The 12,777-nt window shown below is 48.1% G+C and overlaps 6 protein-coding genes and 1 non-coding gene across 7 annotated transcripts; 3 read left to right on the top strand and 4 right to left on the bottom strand.

Moving 5' to 3' along the window:
* Window positions 1-34: 34 nt before the first annotated feature.
* FOBCDRAFT_285228 (fungal-specific transcription factor domain-containing protein) lies at window positions 35-2,236 on the bottom strand (the record flags this gene model as incomplete). The annotated part of the gene is made up of 5 exons (XM_031191186.2): window positions 35-355; window positions 410-1,323; window positions 1,394-1,839; window positions 1,892-1,959; window positions 2,006-2,236. 5 exons carry the CDS (start codon window positions 2,234-2,236, stop codon window positions 35-37), a joined length of 1,980 nt encoding a protein of 659 aa, XP_031032417.2.
* A 272-nt stretch (window positions 2,237-2,508) lies between these two features.
* FOBCDRAFT_264672 (uncharacterized protein) lies at window positions 2,509-3,259 on the top strand (the record flags this gene model as incomplete). Its single annotated transcript, XM_031191185.2, has 3 exons — window positions 2,509-2,705; window positions 2,753-2,895; window positions 2,967-3,259. 3 exons carry the CDS (start codon window positions 2,509-2,511, stop codon window positions 3,257-3,259), a joined length of 633 nt encoding a protein of 210 aa, XP_031032416.2.
* Window positions 3,260-3,722: 463 nt separating this feature from the next.
* On the bottom strand, window positions 3,723-4,589 carry FOBCDRAFT_232359 (uncharacterized protein). Its single transcript, XM_031191184.3, has one exon. It carries the CDS (start codon window positions 4,425-4,427, stop codon window positions 3,864-3,866), a length of 564 nt encoding a protein of 187 aa, XP_031032415.1. The 5' UTR covers window positions 4,428-4,589; the 3' UTR covers window positions 3,723-3,863.
* A 1,323-nt stretch (window positions 4,590-5,912) lies between these two features.
* FOBCDRAFT_207218 (kinase-like domain-containing protein) lies at window positions 5,913-7,101 on the top strand (the record flags this gene model as incomplete). The annotated part of the gene is made up of 5 exons (XM_054707110.1): window positions 5,913-6,018; window positions 6,068-6,103; window positions 6,161-6,336; window positions 6,393-6,587; window positions 6,634-7,101. The coding sequence occupies 5 exons, from the start codon at window positions 5,913-5,915 to the stop codon at window positions 7,099-7,101; spliced, it is 981 nt and encodes a 326-aa protein (XP_054563085.1).
* A 365-nt stretch (window positions 7,102-7,466) lies between these two features.
* Window positions 7,467-7,545, bottom strand: FOBCDRAFT_t199. Its single transcript has one exon. It is a non-coding gene; the product is annotated as a tRNA-Gly (tRNA).
* A 1,039-nt stretch (window positions 7,546-8,584) lies between these two features.
* On the top strand, window positions 8,585-10,056 carry FOBCDRAFT_145351 (uncharacterized protein; the record flags this gene model as incomplete). The annotated part of the gene is made up of 2 exons (XM_031191181.3): window positions 8,585-9,459; window positions 9,507-10,056. The coding sequence occupies 2 exons, from the start codon at window positions 8,585-8,587 to the stop codon at window positions 10,054-10,056; spliced, it is 1,425 nt and encodes a 474-aa protein (XP_031032412.3).
* A 175-nt stretch (window positions 10,057-10,231) lies between these two features.
* FOBCDRAFT_280118 (uncharacterized protein) lies at window positions 10,232-11,206 on the bottom strand (the record flags this gene model as incomplete). The annotated part of the gene is made up of 1 exon (XM_031191180.2): window positions 10,232-11,206. One exon carries the CDS (start codon window positions 11,204-11,206, stop codon window positions 10,232-10,234), a length of 975 nt encoding a protein of 324 aa, XP_031032411.2.
* Between the last annotated feature and the right edge of the window lie 1,571 nt (window positions 11,207-12,777).

Genomic DNA, 12,777 nt, shown 5'->3' with positions numbered 1-12,777 from the left:
GAAGTCGATATCAATCTGCATTTCCCGGAGCTGCCTAATTTTGCACCATATTCGGAATTTCGTCACCGAGAGTCATATCACCATCAACAAACGAGATACTAAAGACATCAACTCCTTCTGCAAATCCACCAAAGCCACTAAAGTCAAACATATCCGTCGATAAAGCCCAATCGGCTTCAACTGAGGTTTGACCTGCCAGCGTCGGGCTTCCAGGTCGCGTTGGAGTTGACAAGGAGGTGTAGTCGACACTTTGCCACAGAGCTTTGACGTCTCCAGGAGTTCGCTCGACGTTTGAGGGTGAAAGCTCTTGACCGCGAGTCTCACACTGGCTGTGGAACCTTTCCAATCGTTTAACCTGTGAGGCTAAGAGTTAGAATAATTCTCTCGGTAGAGAGCGGCACAGGCTTACCATCAGGGCAGCGTGGTTCCAGTAACATGATAGGTCTTGTAATGATTCCCTAGCAGCACGGTAGTGCCTCTGACTCTCCTTTCGAATATGGTCTCTCTCATCGTTCGTAGATAGGGCGTGAATTGTACCAGCAACCATGATACAGTATCCATAAATTGAGGTTAGTATAAGAACATTCTGATTTTTCATATCCAGCAGATCCGTGATGCTCTTCGCGTGAGTTCTACACTTTTCCCAGGCCGTCTTCATGAAAACTGATGGGGCCTTTTGTTTGCCAGATTGAAGCCGTTGTTGAATCAGGAATGGATGATGAAGTAGACAGTGAGATAAGTGGAACATAGCCTTGGCGAAGATGAAGGAGCCTGCGAGGAGTTGATCAACGACACCGTCGACCGTGCATCGTTGCTTGAGGCTTTCCGCTGGGTCTTCATTCATCCCGAAGTAGTGTTCTGCTTGGAGCAATGCCGATGATAGAGTGGCGTAAGGCGCTGTCGAAGACCAAGGAAGTCCCATCTGAGAAGTTTGGGTATCATGCAAAACGTAATGCGAGACACGACCAAGAATAGATGCCATCACATTGATGAGACCAAGTGGACAGCATCCGTCGATAGCTTCTTGTTCGACGCAATCACCCGTCAGTTCATCGAGAAAGGGTGTCTTTTCCTCGTGGCCCTCCTTGAATGCATCCTCGGAGCATGGTAAAGACACCTTGCATTCCTCGTCCCGGATGCCGGAGAAGCGCCCACGAGAAAGACTGATGAGTTTGTCTTGGAGATACAGAGACCAGAAAGTCCGTTTTCGTTCCTCGCGTTCTGCCGCAGGTAGTGATGGGTCGGGTTCCAGGTGAAACCTGTTATTCTGAGCAAGACGAATGGCAAAACCGAGCTTCATATGAGCTTGACTACAGAGACCGGCTAGACGATTCGGTTAGTTAGTAACTGTTCCAAAGTGCGAACTATATCGTTTCAAGATGAATTCACTCACCCGGAACCTCAGTGCTTACTATCAATATGATGGTTTGGATGACTGTCAAAATCTTTTCCGCTGGCGCATTGCCAGTCCAAGGAAGTTCTATACTCTCCCAAGCCTTGGCAGCATAGCTAGATGCATCATCAGGACAGTTGACTTGGGTGACTGGGAGAGACGAATATCGTCTTGCCGCCGACAAGAATCCCCAGAGTAAATAGGTTGGCAAAGTGTCATCAGCAAGGCGTTGCCGAAAGGTAGGTTCGTGAAAGAGGGAGTAAGGTTGGCTGTGACAGTAGCGGAAGTAGACATCGGCAGCAAAGAGAAGGGAACTTGGTTGAGGGCGTTCATTGGCATGAGATTGTATGGTGGAGGGGGTTTGAAGAAGAACGGGGGCTGGGGTGTTGGCTTGGTAGTGAGTGCGTTTATTGGGTGGTTGTTGACTTGTGGCGAGCGGCAGCAGTCTATATCTTGATCAGAACGGGATAATATGTATAACAGGTTAATGATTCTGACCTTTCGACTGTCGCTTGCAGCGTTGATATCTGATCTTCTAAAGAGGCAAACCGCGACGTGATGTTATCCTACCCAAGGTCAGCATCGCCAACCCAAGAACAGTGGACCACAAACCATAATAGCCTCAGGCACATCCCCCAAAGCAGGCTGAACAGCCAAACTCGTCCTTCTAAGACTCCTCCCATCCTCCGCATAAACACAAGGCTGGCCAAGCCGATTACAAAACTGACATATCGGTTTCTCACCCGTGCAGCGAACTTTTTTCTTCCTACAATTGAGACAGGCTTGGCGAATCCTCTTGCGACGGCTCTCAGGCCCGTCAGAATCGTCGTGGGAGTCTGACATTATGACGAATATTATGGGCTGGAGGGTTTGCTGATTCGATAAGGGAGATGCAGGATGGGATAAGGGACGGGTCGAGGTGCGGTTTGCGGGGATGCGGGCGGCGCGGCTATACACGGTTGTGTAATGCCGTGTTGCGGTCCGATACCCGCCACCACTTGCAGATCAGCCAAACTTTAAGTTTCTTTATATGTGAGATATCGCAGTGAGTGTCATACATATGATAAACGATTACTTTGACCTTTTAAAGTCTTGAGAATCTGTTCATTGCCACCATGTCAGATAACCCAGCAGCAACAGAAGTGCAACAGTATACCCGGCATACAATTGGTCGCCGGAAACGCAGAGCTCGCAGAGCATGCCTAACTTGCAGATCTCGAAAGGTCCGATGCGATGTGATGCAAAAGTCACCTTGCAGTAACTGTCAATGGAGCTCGTGCGAGTGTGTAGTGATAGGACCTCGTCGATCACCGTGAGTCAGCTTCCAGAGTCTACCAACGGTATCACTGACAAACATAGTTGCAAGAAGAACAAATTAGACAATAAAGCTTTCAAGCATCCCAAAAAGGAAGAAGTCCCCGTTGAGGCCACGCGCGATATTTTAAGCTATCCATACTCTCCAACGTCGTCGGATATCGAGGTAAAGGACGAAGAGTCCAGAGGTGAGTCAAGTTTCTCATAAACCGCTTTTCTCTAGCATCATTAATGGTCTCTTTCTAACAACTGCAATAAGTCTTTGAGGGATCATACCCTCCTATAGACTATATTCATTCACCTTTGACACCTATTTCGCAACTTGAAGACGAGTACTGTTTCGGCTCGCAATACGCTAGCAGCCGCGCAGGTCAGACTTCCCGTATTGCTTGGGGTAACCCAAGCGCAACTTCTCTATCATCTCCCGCCTCGTCTGAAATAACAAAAGAACAAGAGTCGGACCCCATCATATGGTATGCTGGCGAGGGAATAGATGACGATCTAATAGGCAGTCTGCTGGCACTTCCATTTGACAATCTGAGACACATTTGATGGCCACGTTATTGAGAAACTCAATAAACACGGACCGAAGCGCGAGACGGGACCGACACTAATTACCACGCCCGACAAAAGAATTTTTAACTATATGCGGCCGTCATGATAAATGACATTGCTCGGACTCTGATCTCGCCCTGAAACATTCCGGTCTATTGCCATAATTACAGGTTAGGCAGCGTCAGCCATGCTGAGGTCTAATCGCGGCTAATGACCCCCGGGCCCACCAAGAATTTTACCCCAAATTTTGGCAAACATTCAGTGCCAAGCTGGCGCACGTGGATCTACAAACATTGCAACTGGGGAATGCAAAAAATCGGGTTTCTGCCGAGACTGTCATTATTTTGACTGTGCATTGATGGAATAAGGCTGGGCGAAAGGCACGTCAATACAATAATACAGCGCGTCAATGACATTTGAGCGCGCATGGGGTCAAGGAAGTCGGGCAATTACAGAAAGGCTACAGTAACCACAACGCTTGTATTGAGTGTTTTTATAGTAAAACTAGAGACCAGTACACCAGGCCAAATGAATCGAAAAGCCAAGACGCCGTCACCCACGGGTATTGTCCGTTGTTATTCCCCCATCAGGCATGAAGCTTTTACAGCATCATGACACCAGCAAGACCGGCGACAGCGAGGACGGCAACAGCCTTGATGGAGTTGACGCCAGCAGCGTTACCCTTGTCGGCGGTGGAGCTAGAAGCAGCAGCGTCGCTGGACTGAGAAGCATCACCACTGGAAGAAGAAGAACCAGTCTCCTTGGCCCAAGTGACCTTGTCACAAATAGTGGCAGACTCCTTGAGGGAGGCGATGCGAGAGCTGACCTCAGGGACGTCGCTGCAGGCATCGAGGAGAGAGGAGATGCCATCCTTCTGGTCGATGTACCAAGAGCTGAGCTTGGAAGCGTAGGAGGTGTACTCCTTGGCCATGGAGCCAGTGACGGCGGGGAGGACACAAGCATCGGTCATGGTCATGAGATCGGTCTGCTTGGCGAGGAAGCTGGCGAGCGAAGAGTCGGGAGTAGGGATGGCGGTGAGGTCGGGGAGGATGCTTGAGGCGACGGAAGCGCACTCCTTAGCATCGCGCTTCTCAAGGCGCTCGAGAGCAGGGTGGGAGGCAGCGACAACGGTCGCGCCGACAGTGAGGATGATGGCAGAACGCATTGTGATTGAAGGTATGGGTATTATTAAAAAGTGTTGGTGTTGGTTGTTGAAGCGGAGAAAGAAAACGAGCGGATAGCTATTAGCGAGAGTTTACTCAAAACAGATGGGATGCGAGAACCAACAGAAGGATTCCGAGGGCTTTGTATTTAAGATTGTCTCGACGAGTCACGATTGTGGCGGTATTCATTAGGCTGGATTAAGGGGCTTCCTATTGTAGTTAATGTTTGGGCTATGTCTTATTTCCCGGCCCACCACCTCGTAAAAAGGCTGAATGCCCTCACGAAACACTAAACATTTAGTGCCATGATCGGTCTGACCTCTATCTCTATAGCTCGTATCTACATAGTAGCAGCACAACTCGTTGCATCAGTGACTCATTGTGTATCATAACAAGACTACGTCTTGGAAGCGTTATGGTTGACTTTACAGCAGCTGCATCTCCCATCCTGATCAGATCAAGGACATCCAGGCCTGCCATAACGCATAACAGAGGATCAGGGCAGCCACAACCCCCCTGCATGTTAGTTTTCAGCTCATCAAACAACTGTACCTTGCGTGCGTTAGGCAGTTTCACCCATGGCCCTTACAGCCCCTTTAGCGCGTGCCAGATCATCGGCCATCTCCTAACTGAGAATGCTTCGCGAGTCACCACCGACAGAGGGTTGCCGTTGCGCCTCTCATATGTGGAGTAGCTCATTTAATCCGCCTTATGCTACTGCAGCTTACAGGTCGAAATTGGACATTGGTGTCACATGCTGAATTCAATTGGTCGTGAGTGATTGCTGCGATTGGACGCACAAGTTTCGAGGGTTATCTGTGCGCCTGGTCGTTTTCCTATATCAGATAAGCTTAGTTCTTAGTGACTGGATCTGCCCCAGAATGAACTCCAGTCTCCAGCGTTGGTAGCATGAGAAATTCAGCCTTGGCAGTCTAACTTTCAGCTTCCCTCCACGGCGACTTCCGAACGTGCTGTTTCTCTTTCGTAAACCCGACAAACTTAAAATGAAGAAATGCCGTAATTTTGAGCGACTCCTCGGCGAACAAGATTGTCGTGTTAACAACTGCCGGCGAGCTGTGAAGCTTCAGACAGCAGAATTCCTCGATTACTGGCATTCTTGGCTGAATTGACAAATATGTTTTGGAGGCATTGATATAAAAGTAAGTGGGTCTGTTTATTGACCTCTGAACCGGATTCTGTTCCTTTTTGTGACTGAATCGAAAGTCCATCGGACGTGATATCTCTTTGGGGTCATTCCAATTACGCTGTTTCTTAGATCAGTCCTCACCAACAAATTCCACCCCAGAGCTGATGAATAGAGCCATTCGTGTTCCACCAATACGTAAAGGCCAGCACAAATACAACCATCGTTGCCCAAGACATTAAGGCTGCCTGTGTAACCCTCCAGCCTTTTCTGCATTTTGGCTGAATAAGCATGTCAGCCCTATGCGGGGTTTTTCTGCTTCAACAACTCATCCTTGCATCGGATGTCGAACATCAGCGATCATGATATTCAGATTCTGAGGGACGAAAAAACGGATCTACATCTGAATGCCGTGAAGATGGCACCAATCCATCCGGAGTCGGGGGCGGGTAAGTCCGGGGCAGAGTTGGCTGCAAGCTTGTTGCTGACAATTGACAGGGCAGTTCTATGATATGTCGCCCCCAAAGCGATTAGGTAATTTCAAATTTTAGTCAAGTCTTCTCATGATGTACACTTACATGATCGACACAGGACGAGGAAGACATGCAATCGTATTCGAATGCCGAGACCCAAGCGGTCGCATCTATGCTATGAAGCTATTCAAGCAAGACAGCAGAGATAGGATCCGTCGCGAACTCGAGATATTCCAATATCTCGAAAATGGTCCGAATATCATCAAATTTATTGACGCCGTCCAAGGTGAGGAGGTTCGCATCTCCGCCGAAGCCCCGTCCTGAACCAAGATTGACATTATGAGGCATAGGGGTCCGATATCGGCATCGTCCTTGAATACGTAGACAACATAGATTTTCGGACGTTGTATCCTCGGTTTAATGACCTCGATATTCGATATTATACCCGCGAGCTGCTGAAAGCTTTGGACTTCACCCATAGCCAGGGTGTCATGCACCGTGATGTTAGACCGCACAATGTGGTGATTGACCACGAGAACAGAAAGGTGCGACTCAAAATGACATAACCTGTCGCATACTGACGCATTATAGCTCCGACTAATAGGCTGGAGCTCAGCAGATTTCTACCGACCCGACGAAGATCTGGATGTTTGTGTAGGCCTTTGGAAGGCACCAGAGCTTCTTCTCAACTACGAACGATACGACTTCAGCATAGATATGTGGTGCTTCGGGGCTATGCTTGCAGCCATGATCTTCAGAAAGGAACCATTTTTCCTCGGGGTTTCGCGCATTGATCAACTGAAGCAAATTGCTGAAGTCCTTGGCACAGACAAACTGTACCGCTTTGTCAATGAATATGACCTTGAGTTGAATGATGAGGAACTTGAAGCTCTGGGTCAACATCACGAGCAAGCTTGGACGGATTTTATCAATTCGGATAATGAGAGGCTCGTATCTGATGAGGCTCTGAGTCTTATTGACCAGCTTCTACGATTTGACCCGAAGGCGAGTATTATCCTGCGAGGATTAGGTGGTAGTATATCTAATGTGTATTTCTAGGAACGACTCACGACTGCTGAAGCTCTTAGGCACCCATATTATGAGATGTTGCTTTCTGAATCACGAGCAGGTCCAATGAGTAGGTGGGCTTAGAGCAGACTAGAAGAACTGGAACCATCTCTTGTAGAAGATATCCCCGTTATCTAACAGGCCGCATGGGCTGGCCGAAGTTGCTGGACCTGTCTGACAGCGCAGGCCAAACTTCTGGAGCGCCATGAGTTATTCACCGTCCATCACCTCACGGATAGTATTTGTACTTATTCCCGATCCTTTGGATAATGTTAAGGGGATTAGGACCCCATCTCGCTTAATGACCCCGTTTTACAAAAATCCACTCAGGAACAAAAACTGCCAAAAAAAAAACGTGCGTCATCCGGAATTCGAATCCGAGCCTCAACTTTTCTCAATGGAAGAGTTGAATCCTAACCCCTAGACCAATGACGCTTTGAGTTGTGCGTTGATGAAAACAGCAAGTTGCTAACGTGCAACATCACGATGACCTTAGTGCACTAATCCAGTAGCCTGGCAGCAAGCTGGTAACGCTTCAATGTGGCCCGCAGTGCATAAATTAAGAAGGGAATATTTCCGAGTCTTTTGAACAGTAACCCCCAGGCTTGCTGGTAGACTTACTCCCTAAACTAAACTGCATCAAGAGTTCTGGTCTAACTGATCCCCGGCCCGAACTTAGCGACATCTCAGAAATTGCATGCGAGTCGTGGAGCATACAAAAGAAGAAGATTTTGGTTTAATTATCGTGTCTCAAGAATATGATCACTATTGGTGAGGGAAAGCCATGTCAAGGGAGGATCTGCGGCATGATCGATGGCATGGCTCCCAGCCTTTGGGACAGCTATTTGAAGATCTGTTGCATCTTCAAGTGGAAAAGTCATTTTGTTCACCTAGCAATTCGAAGTAACATAAGATCGGTCTACGGTACCAGATGCTGCACCTGCCATACGACACAGAGTCTCAATGTCACCAGGTCGCCACACGCTCCAATGATACGGGATTGTCTCAGAATTTGCGGCTGTGCCAATACAGGTAGACCAGGTCGGTCTCGGCGCCAAGGCAAGGGCGAGAACATAACACTCAATTCATCTACATAGCGTATCATAATTCGAGTAGAGAAATGTAACTGTCTTGGTCATTATACGCCACAAATTGACCCCTTGATCTTCGACTACCTCCTCACCTGCAGATCGGTCGCCTCCTGGCCCATCTCCAACATTCAAATCTCGCCTACCAGGAAAGATGAAGCTATTCAATACAAGTAACTTAAATCCATCAATTTATTCCCATGCTGAGTGGTCGGAGAGGGTGCGGATGCTCGCACCGGGCAGGGAGCTTCAACGGCATCGGAATCAGAAGAACCGCGGCCGCGCATTTCTCATCGCAATGGTGCTGATATTTCTGATCTTCAACTGCAGGAACCTGGTATGATGACTTGTCTTCGAAGGACGCAGGAAAGCTAACGGGCCTCTACATGCAGGACATCAAGAATGTATCGAACCCTTCCCATTTACTAGCATCCTCACACCGAATCTCTAGACTTCACTACCTTGTCCCCGCAAATATCGCTAACCGTCAAGTCTGCGCCGTGGTGACTTCGGCACTCGCCAACCGATACTCTATACCGACGATTCTGGGCTACAGAGGAGAGTCCTTCTTGGACGCACAAAAGGCACATATTGCGAAATTGCGCGGCATCAAAGATTATCTGCACAATGCGGGAGGAGCCTCTGACGATCTTGTCATCATTGTTGACGGATTCGATGTGATGGCCCAAATACCTGCAGAGGCCATGATACAGCGATACTTTAATCTCATGGCTGAGGCGGACCAGCGGCTTGCTGATCAACGGGGAATCACCGTCAAGGAGCTTCATCGAACTGGAGTAAGGCAGACTCTTTTATGGGGAACGGATAAGGGATGCTGGCCCGAGAGCGAAACAGATCCCAGGTGTTGGCTTGTTCCATTCTCAGCACAGCCTCGGCTCATATGGGGACTCAAAACGGACACTGGGGATCTTCAGTATAGCGACTCGCGATTTCTAAACTCAGGTACAGTGATAGGTCCACTGGGTGACCTTCGCAAGTTCATCGATGCCGCATTATCACTGATAGAAGACGATTGGGATCAGAACTTCCTCTTCCGAGACTCTGATCAGTTTTATATCGCGACTTTATATGCTCGTCAGGAATATCAGAGAATGCGAGACTTGAACGGGGGCGACTTTCCTGAAGATATCGCTGGAAGGGATGTACCCAGACCAGAGGGTGGCAAAGATGATGTGACTGAATATCATGTTGCAGTGGATTTCGACTATGCGTTTACGCAAACAGAATGCCATAACTACAGGTTTGTCCCCTAATCGCGGATTTTCTACTGTTGACTGACGCGAAAAGATTTATCCATAAACTCCAGTACGACAATTTTGACATGACGGCTACTATGAAGCATGATGCGCTGGAAGAAGGGTCAAGATTCCGCCCATACAAGATTCAGATGCCCGCATTGATCTACCAGGCATTTCACAGAGTGTATGATTCACTTCCCGCAGAAGACCGACCGGCAATGTCAAGACACAATTGGATTCGCAGTCTTAGACTGGGCACAAATATCGGCACACGGCTCATCTTTGCCTTCTATCACAACACATGCGACAAAGCCGGCTTCCTCGACACCTTCCACGACGCATGGTTCTACCCTCTGATCCGACCTCTTCTCCGAGTCGCTGTCAGAGCGATTCAGCACCAGCATCCAATCAGCCCAGAACCCATCGACGGAAGACTTTGGGTTGCTGCACGGCAATACCCGAAACATGATCTCGATGAGTACGGAGGGGTCTTTACGGATGCGCCAGGGGAGGAGTTTATACCACTGCAGGAATTTTGCAGTGAGGATATCGAGTCTGCTATTGGGAAGGATACGGATTATCCGTTGACCAGACTCTGATGGATTAGGGTTGATGTAATGAGTTTGGATGATTAACCAGCGTATTGTTTTTATCACCGGCGTGTTATTACACTACCTCATTCTGCAAGCGGAGTACACGAACTAAATGATATTTGATGCCCATAACTTTCATAAAGAAGGGCAATTTGTATTAAACGCGTTTCATGAACCCTCACTAGTTCTTCCTATCAACCCAATCGGGGTCGATATCGATATCATCGCCATCCAGGCTTTCCTTTCCACTCTTGACGAGCTCAGCCCACATAGTGGCCTGTAATCTCTCAGCAAACACGTCTTCTCCTAGGACACTATAATCGACATCTCGTCCGCAGTGGATCATAGCCATGAATCCCTTCTTAGCAAGTTGCGCAAGCGAAGTATCGGGGTGATGGCTAAGCTTCTGGAATCGACGTCTCCAAAACAACCACCGTGTCATGCTGAATCCGGTCTCATCTTCGCACTGATCCTGCCCAAGGAGCCCAAGATTCAGTGACGACTGTTCCGACTGCTGTTCGTCTGCTTTGAGAACGCAGTCCCTGAGAAGCGCGTGAGGACACAGTTCCATCCACACAATTGCGCCAGGCAGAAACTTGGCAATGTTGTCATTGCTGGTCTCAAGGGTCTCGCGCATATACCATAGTCCAGTCGAGGAGATCTGATCCTCGCATGTGCCAGAAGCCAAGACCTTGGCAGAGAAAGTAGCAAGGCTTCGCAGCTCAGCCTCTGAACCTTCTTTCACCAGCGCTTCCCAGAATGTCTGTAAACTCTGTGCAAAACCATAAGATTCCCAGTTTCTTGAGATTTTCTGTCCAGTGTAGAGCTCTTTATACACAAGATCAAACTGTCTTGTCCACAATAGAAGAAGGACAAGGCGATCTTGCAACAAGCTGTCACTGTCCATAGCGGTGCTGGCTTTGAAGAACATATACCACAAGACGTCAAGATTCTGCTGCACCGTAGAGAGGTCTGCCATAGGCCTTTTAAGTGGCTCTTTGATGAAGTGTAAGGCAAAACTCTTGAGAGAAGTGAGAAGGTCTTGCTTGTCCTTGTCAGTTGCTATGTCTTGAAGATCTTCTGCGAAACCTTTCAAGACTTCATGTCTAAAGCGTTCGTCGTGGTCGACCCCAGAGTCGGCCTGAGATGAAGACATAAGGAATTATAATATTTAAAGCGAAACTTCTCAAGTGTGATATGTGATGGTGCGTTAGGTGTATCATATGAACAGATTCATGATGGAGATGAAATGACAAGTGGGATGGATTTTATATTACCAAGTATTTGGAATTGCCTGAGGCGACAACTCTAGGCAAGAGTTGAAAAAGATTTTCTTGTAATGACATCTAATAAACCCGTTTTCTGTATTTGTGCAACTTCTTTACTATCAACATTCTGACATTATAGCATACATCGCATGGTTGGCGTTGAAATGCATAGTGGGTAAAATGCGGTTATTGGTCACTCTATACGCGATTTGAAGACCGCGGCTGAGATAAGATAGGATATGATAAGATAAGATAAAGAAGTAAGAGCCATAAAAAGAAGCATAATGGTTTCGTGAGTTGGATAAGCGATCTCGTTCAGGGGCTCTTTGTGACAGCAAAATCTCGGGTGTCCAGTACCCCTGTAATCCTTATCCCAATAAACTGGACGAGCATTTGGGCAAATTTTCGGCTTTCCGCGCTGCCTCCGCTTCAGGAAGCCGTTTCCGCACGCCCCAAGATGCTGACCATAGACATGACCGAGAGCTTTGCGGTTGAGAGGTATACAAGCCGCAGTTCGATCCGCCAAGTAGGTTAGCTCGCTGTCGAAGAATGGCGCTGCTCTAGAGAATGCATCGAAGGACGTTTGAAACCCCGTCCAGAATTTCTTGTCGCCTCATATGAGCTCAACCTTATTAGGTGGGCAAACATCCGCCGGGACTGTATATTGCCACGGGAGAGACGGTTTTCGCGGTTCTATTCACCCTCTAGCCACTCACCATCATAATGGCACCGTATCTCGCTGAGTGGCCTTGGTCTCCTCTTCCGATGCTCCCTGCAATCGGAGCCATCATGCTCAGAGGAACGTTGGATACGGTCGTAGACATCAAGGAAAGACTGGATTGGCGCCGGTGTGTAGCCCTGGGCAGGGAAACCTTGGAAGAACTCTCACAGCCATGGCTGACTCTTTTGACTTAACGAAAAAGTAAAGATGCCTGATGGACTCGAAAAAAGAAAAGCTGAACAGTGTTAGGTATTGAATCGTTATATGTTCCGGGCATGGGCCTTTAAAAGCCCTCTTCAGCCATTTCGCACTTGGATAGTTTCTCGAGAGGCGAATGGCAACATGCTGAAATGAGGAAATGATCTTTCTGGAAGAACTTAAGGCTTGTTGAGCCACCTGTGTCAGATTCAGAGGGGTAATGCCTGCCGCATTGTCATGTCTGTGGAAGGCTCCTGCAATCTTCTCGATGTATAAAGTGTCGTATGCGGGATTGCATCTTATTCTTCGAAAACCGGTGCTTAAATCGTTCATAAGAATGATAGTCTCGAGATACCTCAAGAGATATACTTTGCGCGCGTCACAACAAGCCAAGCTCAGGCTGTGCGACTCTTTACATGTATTCGTATCACGCCCCCGAGTTAGAAAACTTCCTCCCGTCATGCATATAGTAGGCCCGGAGAGACTGGAAAGACGATCGAAGCCGAGTACCATATAGATGTAAACACTAATGCGCCTCGA

The sequence above is a fragment of the Fusarium oxysporum genome, chromosome X (genome assembly GCF_013085055.1).
Source record: "Fusarium oxysporum Fo47 chromosome X, complete sequence".
NCBI classification, from domain to species: Eukaryota; Fungi; Ascomycota; class Sordariomycetes; order Hypocreales; family Nectriaceae; genus Fusarium; species Fusarium oxysporum.
This window is presented reverse-complemented; position numbering and strand designations above follow the sequence as displayed.

What these genes read in the sequence shown, in the direction of transcription:
- FOBCDRAFT_232359 (XM_031191184.3), bottom strand. Translation starts at nt 4,427, where the DNA reads ATGCGTTCTGCCATCATCCTCACTGTCGGCGCGACCGTTGTCGCTGCC.